Genomic DNA, 15742 nt, shown 5'->3' on the forward strand with positions numbered 1-15742 from the left:
CTACTTAATAATTGTAATTTGCTGCTGTTATGAATTGTAATGTAGATATTTTTTGGAGACAGAGGTTTGCCAAAGAGGTCATGCCTCACAGGTTGAGAACCACTGCTTTAACACACAGCCCCCTTTAAAAGACTGACTGTATGTCCTATTTATAAGGTGCCAGCAGGGGAGAATTAAAAGATCTGGGATTGTTAAACCAAGGGGAAAATACAATTGTGTTTGTATTATTATTACAACACTACTTAATTTCAATGAAACCATCTGTGCTGACAGTACTCCGGAAATTGGCAGTCTCACAAATATCTTTAAAAAAAAAAAAAAAAAACACTTTCTCTCACTCTAGTTTGGCTCTGGAATGTCTCCCAAACTTCCATGTGTTTTTTTGTTTTCCAGCCCATGGTGCTACTCAAAGATAGTGCAATTGTTTACAGGGGAGGCCTTCTGGTCAGAGGTGGGTTCTTGAACTGGTTACTGGTACCCGCACACCCTTGTGCTTTGCTGATTCCCAGCCGTGCAAGGGGTGGCTATGCTGTACCATGCTCCCGCGCCCACGCCATGCGGCTTTGCCACAGGCCCCAAAGCGATGGGAGTATAAAATGGTAAACTGTCATGTGCTGTACGAGATGTCCCTCAGAGTTGTGTTTATGTCAAGAGTGCCCCAAGGCCCTCTCCCAGCTCAGGCTGGCCCAGTCAGGTAGACCCCTCTGGCTCTGCAACAAGGGACAGGGAGAAACAGCAAGAAAGTGAACCATTTCCAGCAGAGGTTACTATTGTTTGTCCCATGTATAAAAATGTCTACCTGGGAAGGGGAAGCTGAAAGCTCATCCATGAAGAGAAAGCTCAGAATTAGCATCCCTACTTGATTCTGCTGGATGTGGGAAGCCCAATTTGATGTTCTCTTTGTTTGCTCTAAATCAGGCTGTTTCAATGTGTGCTGGATACTATGAGTACCTCATTTGATACTACTTTGTTATTATCAGAGGCTTTAACTGCTACTTGCTATTTATTCTAATTGTGTTTGCTATATAATTAATAAACTCACTCACTCAAAACCAAGAATGGCTATGGTAGATTATTCTCCACACTACAAAACAGGCCCAGTCCCTAATAAATCATGTTGAGAGCCAAAACAAGCTTTTTGTGTTTGTAAAGTGATTTATCTCAGGTATTTGTTACACTAACAGAAAATTAATACCCTTTTAACTAGTGAAGCATCAAGATATGTCAAAAGCCAAGGGTGGTTGCACACACCTCCCAGCACTTGGGAGGCTGAGGCTGGCAAACCTGAATTCAAGGTCAGCCTGATCTACAAAGGAAGGGAAGGGAAGGGAAGGGAAGGGGGAAGGGAAGGGGGAAGGGAAGGGGGAAGGGAAGGGGGAAGGGAAGGGGGAAGGGAAGGGGGAAGGGAAAAGAAAAGAAAAAGAAAAGAAAAGAAAAGAAAAGAAAAGAAAAGAAAAAAGAGGGAAGAAGAGAGGGAGGAGGGAGGAAGAGAAAGAGAGGAAGGAAGGAAGGAAGGAAGGAAGGAAGGAAGGAAGGAAGGAAGGAAGGAAGGAAGGAAGGAAGGAAGGAAGGAAGGAAGGAGGAAGGAAAGAAAGAAAGAAAGAAAGAAAGAAAGAAAGAAAGAAAGAAAGAAAGAAAGAAAGAAAGAAAGAAGGGAAAAAAGAAAAGGAAGGAAAGAAGGACTGAAAAAAAGAAAGATCAAAAATGTCCTTTCACAATTAATTATTACACAGTAAAGCCAGGGAAAGCTCTAAGATTAGCAGGGTGTATTAATGTAATAACGCCACTTGTAAGATGTCTCCCTGGGCAGCTCTGGATGAAGGAAACGTGGCTACTAGTTCTCATAAATACTCAACTTCTCTACAACTTGTCCCAATAAGGTTTTCAATTAAAGTATTTTTAAAGAATCCACACACATAACAAACACATGACAACAAAATAGGAAGCAAAGATCTTTATTTTTTAAAAAACTTATTTATTAAAAACAGCAATTTCTAGCTAAATAATATAAAGCATTTTAAATTAATTATTTCAAAGTATGTACACTCTGTATAAGTAAACACTTGAAACTGTACAGATTTAAACAAATATTCATTCAGCAAACAAACTGGATCAGTACCACCTTCCCAGCACTTGGTAAGATGTGTGAGTGTTTTCAAAAACAAAAAGTCAAAACACAAGAACAAGAGCCTCCTGAAGAACGCCCTGCTCTGCTCCCTAGACACTGGGTGATAGTGCTGTACAGCGATTACACCCTCATTTCTTTGGAAAGGCTATTTGAACACCAAATTACATATAATACAGAGCTGGATATTACGGTTTATCACATTAGACAAGTATTTAAAATAGTAAGTACAATCTTCCTAACTCATTCATTTCATAGTAAAGAAAAAAATATGGACCCTCTCACCCTCCAGTTTCCCAAATATAGAGTAATATGCTCTACCAAGCAATGTCCACCACCAGTTTAAACTGGGCTGGAAAACAAGTGGCCTGTTGCATCGGGAGAGGCCACCCACGTGCACACTGCGAGGCTGTTCCTGTCACTCCGCCCGCACCATGAGGCTGCCTGGCCTATCTCAGAGCCCTCAGCACTGCCCCACCCTCCAGACTAGGGTTGAGTAATGAACAAAGAAGCAGGCTACATATGCTCTAACACTAGGGTTAAAGACAGTCCAACCGCAAATTCAGGGAGGAATTTGTAGAACAACTCACGGATGCTTGTATTCCTTTCGTCCTTGACTGGTGTCGTGTTTAAGGTATAGGCAGTGTTTGCCACACGCAGGTGTTCGGCTGTGGCAGGTCTGGGGATCCCAGAAGGCTGGTGTCTAATACAGCATAGGCAATTGAAGAGTACTCACTGTATAAAGAGCGGCTGCAGCCAAGGTCAGAAGGCCAGCCACTAAGCTCCATCTGTGAGACCTACTCCCCACACACCTCCTCCTTGCCAGGGTGTGCCAGACTGAAGACGCCTTCACCAGTAATTCCTACTCACACACTGGTGTCTATGCTGTGAAGATCTGCATTATCAAGACACGCCTACTTAGTGAGGAGGACGCAGTTCAAGGAGAGGGCCTTACGTGAGGCTATGGCTTCTTGCAACTGCCTCAAATCAGTCCATAGGAAGATGACTGCCTGTGTCCAGGAAAAGTAAGATGCCTTCTTGGAAGCAACCAATCTACTCCCAACTCAAACTCAAAACGGCAGGGAGAAGCACTCATGGGGATACAGAAGTAAGATTTCTCCAAGTAACAGTCTCTGTGGAGTGCCCGGTGGATAAATGCCTTGCAGTGTCCACTGGAGCAATCGTGACGCAGCAGCTTTCCTATGAAGTCCTTTGCACTATTTATTGTAACCTATTTTTATTGCACAATCTGTGTGAAGGAACGTTTACAGTGAACCCATGGCCATCAATCTTCTGCCTCTCCATTTCTGGAGACCATTTCAATGAGGCAGCTGCCCCTGCTGTTAATCTTTGGCATTCTGATCTTCTGCTGCTTCACTCAGGTGTCCTTCTGCAGCCGGCACTGAGCGGCACAGCCGTGTTCCCCAGGAGCTGTCCCGCATGAGGGTGGGTCTTAGGCTTCCTGCACGCTGCAGGACTCCTCAGGCTTCTCCCATGGGACAGACCATTGACCCTCATGGTCCAATGGGACTATTTAGAAACTGACAACAGGAGGTTCAGCTGAAAAGCAACAGGGAGGCCTGTGTTAGTTACACTATGGACTTTCAATAAGTCTCTAATCCCAGAAGCTTGAGAAAAGAAAAAGCCTGAGATTTTTATAGTCACCAGGGCCGGCAGGGAGCTGCACTCTGCTGCCAAATCCAAGTCTCAAGTCACTTGCGTACAATGATGGTGACAGCAAAGCAAGACACAAATGCAAGACGGCACACAGTCCACACAGTCCATACCACCTTTCCCTACCCACTGTAAGCACCACTGTAAGCTGAGCTCTTTAAATGATGCTTTTATTTGTTTTATTTGTTTAAGGTACAGCACAGTCCAATATCCTCCTACCTCAGCTTCCTTAGTGCTGAAACTTAAATGGCATTTTTTTTTGTTTGTTTAAATAGCATTTTGTTTGTTTGTTTTAAAAAAAAAAGAGTCTCATAGAGTTTAGGCTAGACTCGAACTCACACCTAGCAAAAGGTGACTTGCCTTTCTGATCCTCCTGCTCCCAGGCGCTCAGGTTACAAGCCTGCACTATGCAGTGCTGCAGTTTATGTGGTGCAAGAGATTGAATTCATATACACTTTAACAGAAGAATTTTGTGGTGCATGAACTACATCTCACTACAGAAGAGTGCAATTCTCCCTCCAGCCTTCTCCTCCCTGATACAGTGCTCCTCCTAACATGAGCTACACCATGATCTCATGTCCTCTCCTCCCAGGCTCCACTCCCACTTCACTGAGGCTCAACAACTGACCCACTTCCAAGATTCTCTCGTCCTACAGGCAGGAAATAAGCTATTCTCCAAAGCTTCAGGCTATTCCTAAGACATAACAGGTATCTAATAAAAATTTCCTGACTGGGGGAAGGACTGGGAGGAGAAGAGGGAGGGGAAACTGCAGTTGGGATACAGGGTTGGTTACTTAGTTAGTTAGTTAGTTAGTTAGTTAGTTAGACTAATTAAAAAATAAAATGTAAAAAATCTCTGACTAAATTGAACATGCTGATACAAACTGGGCTCCCTAATTTAGCTTTTTAAATTTAGAAAGAATAAAAAATACATAGACAGGTCAAGCATTGATTCTAATTCCTAAAATAACTCCCACTTCAGGCATTTGTATGTTGGCCTGTGTTTTGAGGAGGATGATTCAGCAAGCTGATGCACCGAGTCTTTTAGAAACAGCTCATTCATTATCAAAATGGATTAAACAAGCAGGTGAAACTATAAAACCATTTCCCCAGAGTTAAAGACTCCAAAGTTTGAAATCTTATTCATAAAAATAAAACAATGTAAAAGTTTTGAAATTAAAACAAGAAACATGTTTGCTCAAACATATTTGCTCAAGTAAAATAAACAAGGCCTTTGGTCTGTGGGTACCTGCTCCATGGATGGACAAGCAATGATCTGGATGTCTTCAGGGCTGAACTCTTCCTTCAGCAGAGCATGGAACTTCTGGAAGACTTGCTGAATGTTATTCTTAAAAAGGAGCAGAGATCATGAGACAACCCGGGGATATAAACAAGAAACGCTAAGAGTGCTAAATCATCATGGTTCTTGCCAAAATGAGTAGAGGAAATACATTTTTATGAGATTACCAAAGACACGTAATTTGTACTTTAATATTTTACATGCTAGGACAACCTGATGAAGACTTATCACATAATTCCTAGAAACATTAAACTCTCACATATCTTATCCCCCCGGAGAATAATAAGCCTTCAGCAATTTCTTACACAAAAAATAATAAAGTTTCAAGACACATAAAATACACTTAAAAAACAAAAAAAACTGACAAGTGCCTTGGATAAAGGCGTGAACTCAACACTAACTGGAAGTGATGAATCTTAAATCTGCTCTGACACATAATCCCTTGGTGGCTTTTGTCAGCTATTTATTTCCTCTACTCACTAGTAAAATGGGGCATAAATTCTGAAATGTTGCTCTCCCAAGTGTTGGGCCACAGTGCAATGTGTAGACCTATTTTTTTGCTTATTAATTTCTACTTTCAAAATGAACAACAATATTAAGACAAGTGAGCAAGGAATAAAGTATAAGCCAACAGATACAGGCTCCAACGCCTCTAAGAGCACGGAGGTCACTAGCATCACTAACACTCTGACCTGTCTACAGGAAGAGACGGTGACCGTGAGAAGAGCGCCCTTTAAGTCTGCAGGCAGCAAACTTGTATCCACTTACCCTAACAGGCTTAAACAAGATAAACTCCGTGTCCTTATTGGACAAGTACAGGGACATGCTTCTCAATGTCAGCGGCAGCTTCGTTTTTATTGTCTTGTACGCAGTGGCCACCAGGTCATTGACCTTTGCTGCAAAGAAATTACCCTTATTAGTGTCACAAAGAAAAAAAAAATTCCATTTTAATTCAGAGGGGAATACTAAAAAATAGGGAAGAAAAAAAAAAAACACCTCTTTATTTCCCCCAAAAGAATCTCTTCCCTATCTCGCCCTGTCTTGTTATTTATCAAGTTTGATCACAAGCTCTCTAAACATTCACTAAGTATATATTACATACAAACTCTAAGCCCAAGGGCTAATGCAGCCAAAACTCCCCCAGCATGATTCAGGATGTACTAAAAAGGAGGTTTAAAAATACTTTCAGGTTGTTTTAGAGAACAGTAGGAGGCAATTAATGGATATTCTGGCTCTCTGTGTGCAGAATAATGCCCAGGCAGGTGTCTGGCTGGTGTGTTTGGATCACTCAGATATTTATGCATGCTGAAGCAGAACTGTGCACCCATCTATTACATTCTTATACTTCCTTACCAGACAGGAAATATATTCCAGATGTCTGTAAGTAAGGTACGATGCAGCCCAAGTGCAGCACCTGAAAGGGCTGTGCAGGAGTAAGCATAGTCAGTCACCTGAGTGCAGTGTTCAAGGGGGATTACCAAGACAGCCACAAAGGAAGAGATTCCTAATTTCTGAACGGCTCAGCCTCACTCAAAGTTGTGAAATACTGGCAAAAGGATTCAAATTTCCATCTTTGACAAGGTATAAAGAAATAGGTAAACAACCTTCTACATCCTTTGGTTAAGATAAAAAAAAAATTTAAAGAAAAAAAAACAAAACAAAAAACTACAAGCCAGGAATGATGGTGCACACTTGCAATCCTAGCGTTCTAGAGGTTGAGGAAGGAAGATCAAGAGTTCGAAACCAGCCTGGGTAACACACAGACCCCATCTCAAAAACAAACAAATGAAATGAAGATCAACAGATATTAAGGGACGGGATATCTTCATCAGCTGTTCATGGGAGGATAAAATGGTTCAACCTGGGGGCATGTTACACAATATCCTGCAAAACTGAAAATAAACCTAACTACTGAAGATTCTGCCATTTAGGCATTCACAAAATACTAAGACATACGTATATAAGTCATTTACTAAAAAGTGTTTGAAAAACCAAAGTGAAACATAAAATATGTTCATTAATAAAATAAGTGAAAGAATCACGGTGTGGTGAAGTGTTCCGTGTGCCCACTGAACAGAATGAACGGTTGGGCACACTGGTATCACAGGGCTGCAGACACACAGGAAGTGATGATAATGATAACAGGGATGGTAGGTGCTCACCTAGTTAACTGAACTCATGTGTGCTAGTGTTTATATAAACAAGCTGGGGAAGAGTCTATAATTGTGGTTATCTCCAAGAGAACTAGTTCGCAGATGCAGAATAGTAATTTTTTGTTTTCTACCTTTGCACAGGTCAATTTACACTGTGTAAAAAAGTTTAACAGGAAAATCTGGGCAAAAACATGGTAGGAAAGTACCAATGGTCTCAGGGATTGCTCATTTTTCGTTAAATAAATGAAGGCTCTTTCCAGGCACTCCCCCTGGGTTATGGTTCCACTGTCACTAAAGTGCTTCAGAAATCAGTAAATCAGACTTGGGGACTCTCAGGAACCACAGATTGAGGGCACACAGCTCAGAGTGCCCACAACACCTAAAAAATGTTAGCTTAAGTTAACACACTGACATCTTAATTTGTAACTCATTCTCCTGGAGCATGATTATCATGACATAATCTCCCCAGAACCAGAGCTGAGAGCAGAGGGCACTGTTGTTCTTGATCCACCTCAAGAGGCCCATAAATCTCTGACATTCAAGTGAGGGCTTTATTCATTACAGACCATGAAAAACCAACTCCACACTTCCAAGGTGGCCAAAGGAGCAGAAGATATATTTACAAGATAATGAAGGATCCCTCATAGATAAAACAAATAGGTTAAATGACTAAACAGAAAGCCATACTCCAATCCAACCTTTTACTTACTGCTTTACTAATGGAAATTTAAGTAGACTGAAGTACACAATATCCCAACACAGAACTGGTAGGGTACCCTTGAGAAAAGTCACAGTCCCTACTTAAAAAAAAAAAAAAAAAAAAGAAAGAAAGAAAAAGAAAAAAAGGATCTTTCTAGAAAGGAAAGAACAGTGAGCTATGCATCAAGTGGGCTTAGCTGTACTAACATGCCCTGCCTGTTTCCCAGTGTTATCTATTTTAAGAAAGATGTTCCGTACCTCAGAGTTCCATTTACAAAAACATTCAGAATACACAGCAGCTCCTTCTTCTAAGTAAGCGCTGGAACAGACTAAAGCCTTAAGCCAAAGGCTCAAATAACTCAAGATCACGAGGACACCCTCAAAAGCCATGCTAGCCAAGGACTGCACTGTCCACTGTGAGGACCAGAGTCAGCACCACGGCAGCCTACAGTCAGAATGCCAGCACTGGACAACATGCTACTCTATCAAGTGTGCTTTGTTTTAAATAGACGTTGCAGACATCAATCTCGAACACAAGACAAATGGTTGAAGTAATGGAGAGAGTAAAAGATTCACTGTCTCCACTACAGTCAGTGTACACATCCTCAATGTACACAGAGGAACCTCTGAAACAAACTCTCCTTCTAAAAACAACTGTCTATACTCATCTCTTCCTAAGAGACAGTGCTAGCTACTTCTTGGTTCAACTTCAATTTAACCCAAGGCATTTATGACTGAAAATTCTGGAGATAGAACAGCATCGATTAAAAATTTTAGATGGTATTAAAAACTGTAAAATGGAAAGTACTGATTTTTCCATCTGCAAACTAGTCCTTCTCTCAAACATAACCACATTATAACTTCTTCCCCAAATTGTGCATAAACATGCTGTATGGACATTAAAAATGACCTATCAGTGAACTTGGGGAGGAGCATGTCTGAAGAAGGGAGAGGGAAGGTGGGATTTGGAGGGGAGGAGGGAAGGACTTATGGGGGGATACAAAGTGAATAAAGTATAATTAATAAAAGTTAAAAAAAGAAAAAAAGAAAAAAATGACCTACATAAGAATGTATCATCCTCTTAATTCAAAGGAAATACATACCTAACGACATGGCTTTCTTTCACCATGGAAACCAATGGTATTAAAAGGCTGTCCAGGTTAGGGAGCTATAGCTACCAATCCTCAGGGACAAGAAGATAGACAGAGGCACTCTTTGGATCCCTCACTAAGAGCAAGAAGTAGGCCTACAACTCAGAAATAGCTTCTCCCTGACTAAGACCCTGTTCCTTCACCATGTCTCAGTTTCAAAATATGGGTCACGGGATAGCCAAAAATATCAATGTAACAAAATTTATTCTGGTTAATGGTTACTGAAAATTCCATTAAAAAAATGTGCCAAAAATAACCCAAAGGGGTGTGATTCTAAATATCTAATACTTAACACTGAAGACCCCTTCCACCTGCCAAAAAGAAAAAAAAAAAAAAAAAAAGAAGAAGAAGAAGAAGCCTTTAGCATAAAAAAAAAATTCTCATTTATGGAAGAGAGTAACGGAAATATCTCAAGTGAATGCACAAATGAGGCAGTAGAACTGCCTGCCAAATCCAACTGATGCCTTCATTTTGACACTTTTTTTTTCAAGCACTCTAAATTGTCAACAGAAAATGTAACTTGGAGAAAAATATGGAAGAAAATAGTGGCCCAACATTTCCTCGTATGCGGAAAATAAGTGCATTCCTTCCACCACCTCATCTTTGCAGCAATGTTCCCATTAAAGCCTGAAGCCAAGGAACAGCAGGTGCACAGAAATCAGCAGGCTCCAAGCAGTTAAATGTAAACCATGCTTTATTTTTAATTGAATCAACTTTCAAAAGTTCCCTCTTTAGAATGAATGCTTGTCAGAGGCAAGTAGTGCTGGCCTACTAGAACCTGTCAGACCCAAGCTGACTCTTGCTTTAACCCATATCTAAAAGCTTTAACTCAAATCAAGCAGAACACTAAGGCCCAGGTGTCACAGACCTACACAGACGCAGACAGATACCATCCTAAAAAAAACTTGCGGAGAGTAAAATCCCGATACCTGGTTGAGCCCAAGGCTGCTGTGAGAGGGTGTACTTGGGGCCTCCCTGACTGGCCATGGTTTTTAATGCTGACACCTAGTAGAGGAGACAAAAGCAGAGGTTTCATTTCACCAACAGCAAATAATCAGGGGTTGCTCTCAAGATACACGGCACCATGTAAACCCATTAAATAAGGCATACTGGGAACCACGCACAATTCTAGAAACACATGCTTACACAGCCAGACTTTTTTTTTAACAAAACTTCTTTTTGTGAGTTCAAGGCATGTGTTATTCTGGGAGAAAAACAAAAACAAAACAGCCATACCTTATCAGGCATTCTTACTGAGACCTTTCTGAAGAAATTTCACCAAAAAACAAAACAAAAACAAAAACAAAAAAAACTGTTGTTGCCAAAAAGACTGAGTTAATACTAAATTATTATCATTGAAAAAGTGTCACACACATTTGCACAACAGGCTCCTCACATAACAATTTTTCCTTTCCTTTTTATCACATCACAGGCATAAAAAAAGTCATCAAACCAAACAGTAGCCAGGCTAGAGAGAGAAGCTTAGACTGTGACACTGTCACTCCAGTTCCCAGAGACAGGATGCCCTCTTCTGGATCCCACAGGAATGCACACAAATGGCATACATTTACACAAACACAGGCACACTGGTAGCCACATAGATACACACAGAGAGAAAAAGAGAGAGAGAGAGAAATACAGTTGGGCATGATAGAAGCTCCTATAGAGTCAGCATCTAGGAAGCAAAGCAATAAAGTACAAGAGTTTCAGGCCAGCCTGGGCTACACAGCCAGATCCTACCTCAACAAACAACAACAAAAGGATTTTCAAGTAGCATTACAAGGCACACTTGGATCTATGCCTAGGAGTGGTATAGCTGGATCTTGAGGTACCGCTATTCCTAATTGTCTGAGAAGGTGCCAGATTGATTTCCAGAGTGGTTGTACAAGTTTACATTCCCACCAGCAATGGAGGAGGGCTCCTCTTTCTCCATACCCTCTCCTGTATGTGCTGTCACTTGAGTTTTTGATCTTAGCCATTCTGATGGGTGTAAGGTGAAACCTCAGGGTCATTTTGATATGCATTTCCCTCATGACTAAGGACGCTGAGCATTTCTTTAAGTGTTTCTCTGCCATTCGATATTCCTCTATTGAGAATTCTCTGTTTAGCTCTGTACCCCATTTTTTAATTGGATTACTTGATTTGTTGCTTTTTAACTTCTTTAGTTCTTTATATATTCTGGATATTAGCCCTCTGTCAGATATAGGGTTGGTGAAGATCCTTTCCTCCTAGGCATATATCCAAAATGTGCTCAAGTACACAACAAGGACATTTGCTTAACCATGTTCGTAGCAGCTTTATTCATAATAGCCAGAATCTGGAAACAACCCAGATGTCCCGCAACTGAGGAATGGATACAGAAATTGTGGTACATTTACACAATGGACTACTACTCAGCAATTAAAAACAAGGAAATCATGAAATTTGCAGGCAAATGGTGGCAACTAGAAAAGATCATCCTGAGTGAGGTATCTCAGAAGCAGAAAACACACAGGGTATATACACCTAAAGATGCTAAGGAAGAAGGAAGACACTGGCTAAGATGATCAATCCTCACTCAGAAAGACAAACGGGACGGACATCAGAAGAGGGAGAAAACAGGGAACAGAACAGGAACCTACCACAGAGGGTCTCTGAAAGACTCTACCTAGCAGAGTATCAAAATAGATGCTGAGGCTCACAGCCAAACTTTGGGCAGAGTGCAGGGAGTCTTATGAAAGAAGGGGAAGATAGAAAGACCTGGAGGGCCCAGGAGCTCCACAAGGAGAGCAACAGAACCAAAAAATCTGGGCCCAGCAGTCTTTTGTGAGACTGATACTCCAACCAAGGACCATACATGGAGATAACCTAGAAACCCTGCATAGATGTAGCCCTTGGCAGCTCAGGATCCAAGTGGGCTCCCTAGTAATGGGAACAGGAATTGTCTCTGACATGAACTCAGTGGCTGGCTCTTTGATCACCTCCCCCCGAGGGGGAAGCAGCCTTACCAGGCCACAGGGGAAAACAATGCAGCCAGTCCTGATAGGGTCAGATGGAAGGAGAGGAGGCCCTCCCCTATCAGTGGACTTGGAGAGGGACATGGGAGGAGATGAGGGAGGAAGGGTGGAACTGGGAGGGAATGAGGGAGAGGGCTACAGCTGGGATACAAAATGAATAAACTGTAATTAATATAAAATTAAAATTAAAAACAAGGCACACTTTGGCCAACATATGCTAAAGACACAGACTTGGAAGCCACTTTTGCAGTCTTTATTCTGCTACAGCAGCATAAGAAATAAATATGTCAACTTAGCTGTTTAGATAGGAAACTTGACGGGAATAAGCATAAACTACTTTTTAATGAATAGACATGGGGCAAAGGTCCAAGCCATTAGAAAAACTGAAACAACAACTCTAGACTTTCCTTAAGGGCAAAGTATCTAGACAAAGGCTAGGCACAGCCACATTAACCGAGGTCTCTTTCCCCTTCTCTCTATTTCTATCTTATTTCTGTCCAATCTAGACCTTTGAGCACACACTAATCACTGGAGACCTCACATCTACCTCCTCACACTAAACTTCTTTCATGTCTTCATTTTTATTGTTGAGAAGCAGCTTTCAAAAAAAAAAAAAAAAATATATATATATATATGGCTGAATGTGGTGGCACATTTAACTTTTTTTGTTTTGTTTTTTTGTTTTTGTTTTCTGAGATAAGAGTTTCTCTGTGTAATAGCTCTGGCTGTCTTAGACATGCTTTGTAGACCAGGCTAACCTCGAACTCACAGAGATTAATCCCAGTACTCAGGAGACAGAGGTAGGCATAGCTCTGTGAATTCCAGGCCAGTGTGGTCTACATAGTGAGTCCTAGATTAGCCATGGTTACACAGTGAGACCTTGTCTCACTGTACATAAATAAATTAATTCAAATAAATTACATATATTATCATAAATTAGACAATACTAATAGAAAAATAAATTTACCTTTAGCAAACATTACGCTAATATTTTCCAGTATGACTATACTCTTTTTTATAAGTATTCACTTATAAAAATGGAAACACAATAAGCTGGGTGTGATAACACACACCTTTAGTCACGGTGCTTAGTAGACAGAGGCAGGTGGATTTCTGTGAGTTCAAGGCCAGCATGGTCTACAGAGTGTTTGAGGACAGCCAGGGCTACACTGAGAAACCTGTCTCAAAAAACCAAAAAAATAAGTAAGAAGGGGAAGAGGGGGACACAACGAGTTGAGACCAGCCTGGGCTATAGAGTACGTTCTGGGATAGCCAAAGCTAGACAGAGACCCTGTCACAGGGGGAGAAATGTGAATACAATGTTAATATTTTTTCTAGTACCTACACTTTGAACCTTTTCTCGCCCTCAAAGTTTTATTTTAACAATAACCACTACCTATTATTCCACTGATTGTTCTAGGAACTCACTGATTCCCTAACAACATAACTTGGCAATGAAGTCATAGTCTTCCTCAGCTTCAGTCATTTTCCTATTGCTGTGAAGAACCACCGTGACCAAGGCAACTCTTATAAAAGAAAGCCTTTAATTGGACGTGGCTTACATTTCAGAGGGCTAGTCCATTGTCATCAGAGTGAAGAGCAGGGTGGTAGGCAGACATAATGCTGGAGGAGTAGCTGAGAGCTACATCCTGATCCACAGGCAACAGCCAGGAAGAGCAAGACACTGGAGGAGTAGCTGAGAGCTACATCCTGATCCACAGGCAACAGCCAGGAAGAGCAAGACACTGGGCCCGCTGTGGGCTTTTGAAATCTGAAAGCCCAACTCCAGTGACACACTTTCTTTAGCAAGGCCACACCTACCCATCAAGGCCACAATTCCTAACCCTTCTAATCCTTTCAAACAGTGCCACTCCCTGGTGACTAAACATTCAAATATATGAGCTTATGAGTGGGTGGCATTCTCATTCAAACCCCCATATCTTCCCTCAATGTGTGCCACCATGCCTGGACAAGCTGTTTGTTTAAGAAACACAAAGACTTCTATATTCACCGTTTACTATCTGCATAATTTACTTCTCTCTAAGTCAAACCAAGGATCATTTCTTCAAACATTCTCCTAGATCTACAGAGGTAAGCTCTCCTAACAAGGAAGGCCAAAGACAGAAAGGGGAAAGGAGCTTTAATCAACTGGGCCATCTTTCAGAACCCACAGACCAGTATAGAACCATGCTCTCCCTACCTCCCTGCTCTAAACACTTTAATGTTGATGGAGTTTCTATCTTGATTTCCCTATCAGGTTACAATTCCTTGAATGAAAGAATTAAATGTATAAGGTCAAATTCTACTATATGTATTACATCAAAAAAAATCTTAATTTATAGCTACCAAGATCACTAACAACACTTTAGAGGAATTGATAAAAATAAACTTGTTTATCAAACAAACAAAAAAAATGAAAAGCTTTGACATGTAAGTGAGTTTTTAGCACAGGCACGCTCCACCAGATGAGAATACTATAGCTCAGCCATAACCTGAAATATGCTTCCTTCAAAATGCCCTGGTTTACACATTGCTAAAGCAAAATCTTTAGTCATTCTGTCTTCTTTTACTATAGCTATTCTAAAGAGCATCACAAAATCCTCATACATAAGTAGTCCTCTCAACAGCCTCTACTAGGGCAGATGGACACTGTAGCTCTCAACAAGACATTCAAAAAGGAGACTAGAATGCACGGAGTTGCTGGTGATTTCAGTCGGGATGTGCAGACAAGAGTCTAGGCCTACCTTAATTAACTCCAAGTTGTACTTTTTCTACACCTACTACAACTCAAAGTCCTATTTAGTAGTTTCAAGCAACATGTATACTGTGATATTCCAGAAAAAGAAAAAAGTACTGCAGTTCTTAGAGCCTCAAAGAAAATAATTTGAACCAAATATTTTCACATATACATCTAACTCAGCATTTACCACGATACTGTATTCTCTTGGGACATCTACATTTTTTTGAGAAAAGGTTATCTTTCCAGGGGCACTCCGAAGATTATTCTTACTTGTCAACTTGATGGAATCTAGGGTCACCTGGGAGACTGGCTTCTGGACATGCCTGTGGGGGCTGACTGAAGTGGATACAGTCCCTGCACTGGGAGGCCGTATAAAACAGCAAGTGCGAGCTGAGCACAAGCCTTCCTCACTCTCTGCCTCCTGACTGCACATACAGTGTGGCCAGCTGCCTCATGCTCCTGGTGCCATGACTTCCTGCGATAATGGCCTGTAACCTTCAACTTCCTCCCTAATTTGCTTTCTTGAGGGTATTCTATCATATAAACAGAAAAGATAGGTAAGACAGGCAGAAAATGAACCAGAAGAACATATATTACTATACATAATTTTATATAAAATGTATCGAATGTGACGCATATATTCTTCTGGTTCAATTATATATTTCTATTACACAGTATATAAAACACCACTTGTATGTGTGTATATATGTGAGTGAATATATGTGTATATACGCATATATAAGTATAATTTTTTCAGGAAAAACTATCAGATTAAAAATCAAGAAGGAACCAGGTGAACAAGATACAGATAGGTTTATCCCACATACAGGTGGTGATTCAAACCTTCATTTCTCAATCTGTGAAATAAAGGCACTTCCCTAACTCTGGGTGCCAGGAATACAGT

The 15742-nt window shown here is 40.9% G+C and overlaps 1 protein-coding gene across 1 annotated transcript in view; it reads right to left on the minus strand.

The window, feature by feature from the left end:
- Positions 1-1939: 1939 nt before the first annotated feature.
- Cog3 (component of oligomeric golgi complex 3) overlaps positions 1940-15742 on the minus strand; it is a 51159-nt gene continuing 37356 nt past the window's right edge. The window contains exons 20-23 of the mRNA XM_021635050.2: positions 10032-10107; positions 5868-5995; positions 5049-5147; positions 1940-3685 (exon numbers count right to left, since the gene is read on the minus strand). Coding sequence (XP_021490725.1) covers positions 3656-3685; positions 5049-5147; positions 5868-5995; positions 10032-10107 — 333 coding nt within the window. The 3' untranslated portion in view covers positions 1940-3655. The remainder of the gene's footprint in view (positions 3686-5048; positions 5148-5867; positions 5996-10031; positions 10108-15742) is intronic.

Source organism: Meriones unguiculatus, chromosome 9 (assembly GCF_030254825.1).
Source record: "Meriones unguiculatus strain TT.TT164.6M chromosome 9, Bangor_MerUng_6.1, whole genome shotgun sequence".
NCBI lineage: Eukaryota > Metazoa > Chordata > Mammalia > Rodentia > Muridae > Meriones > Meriones unguiculatus.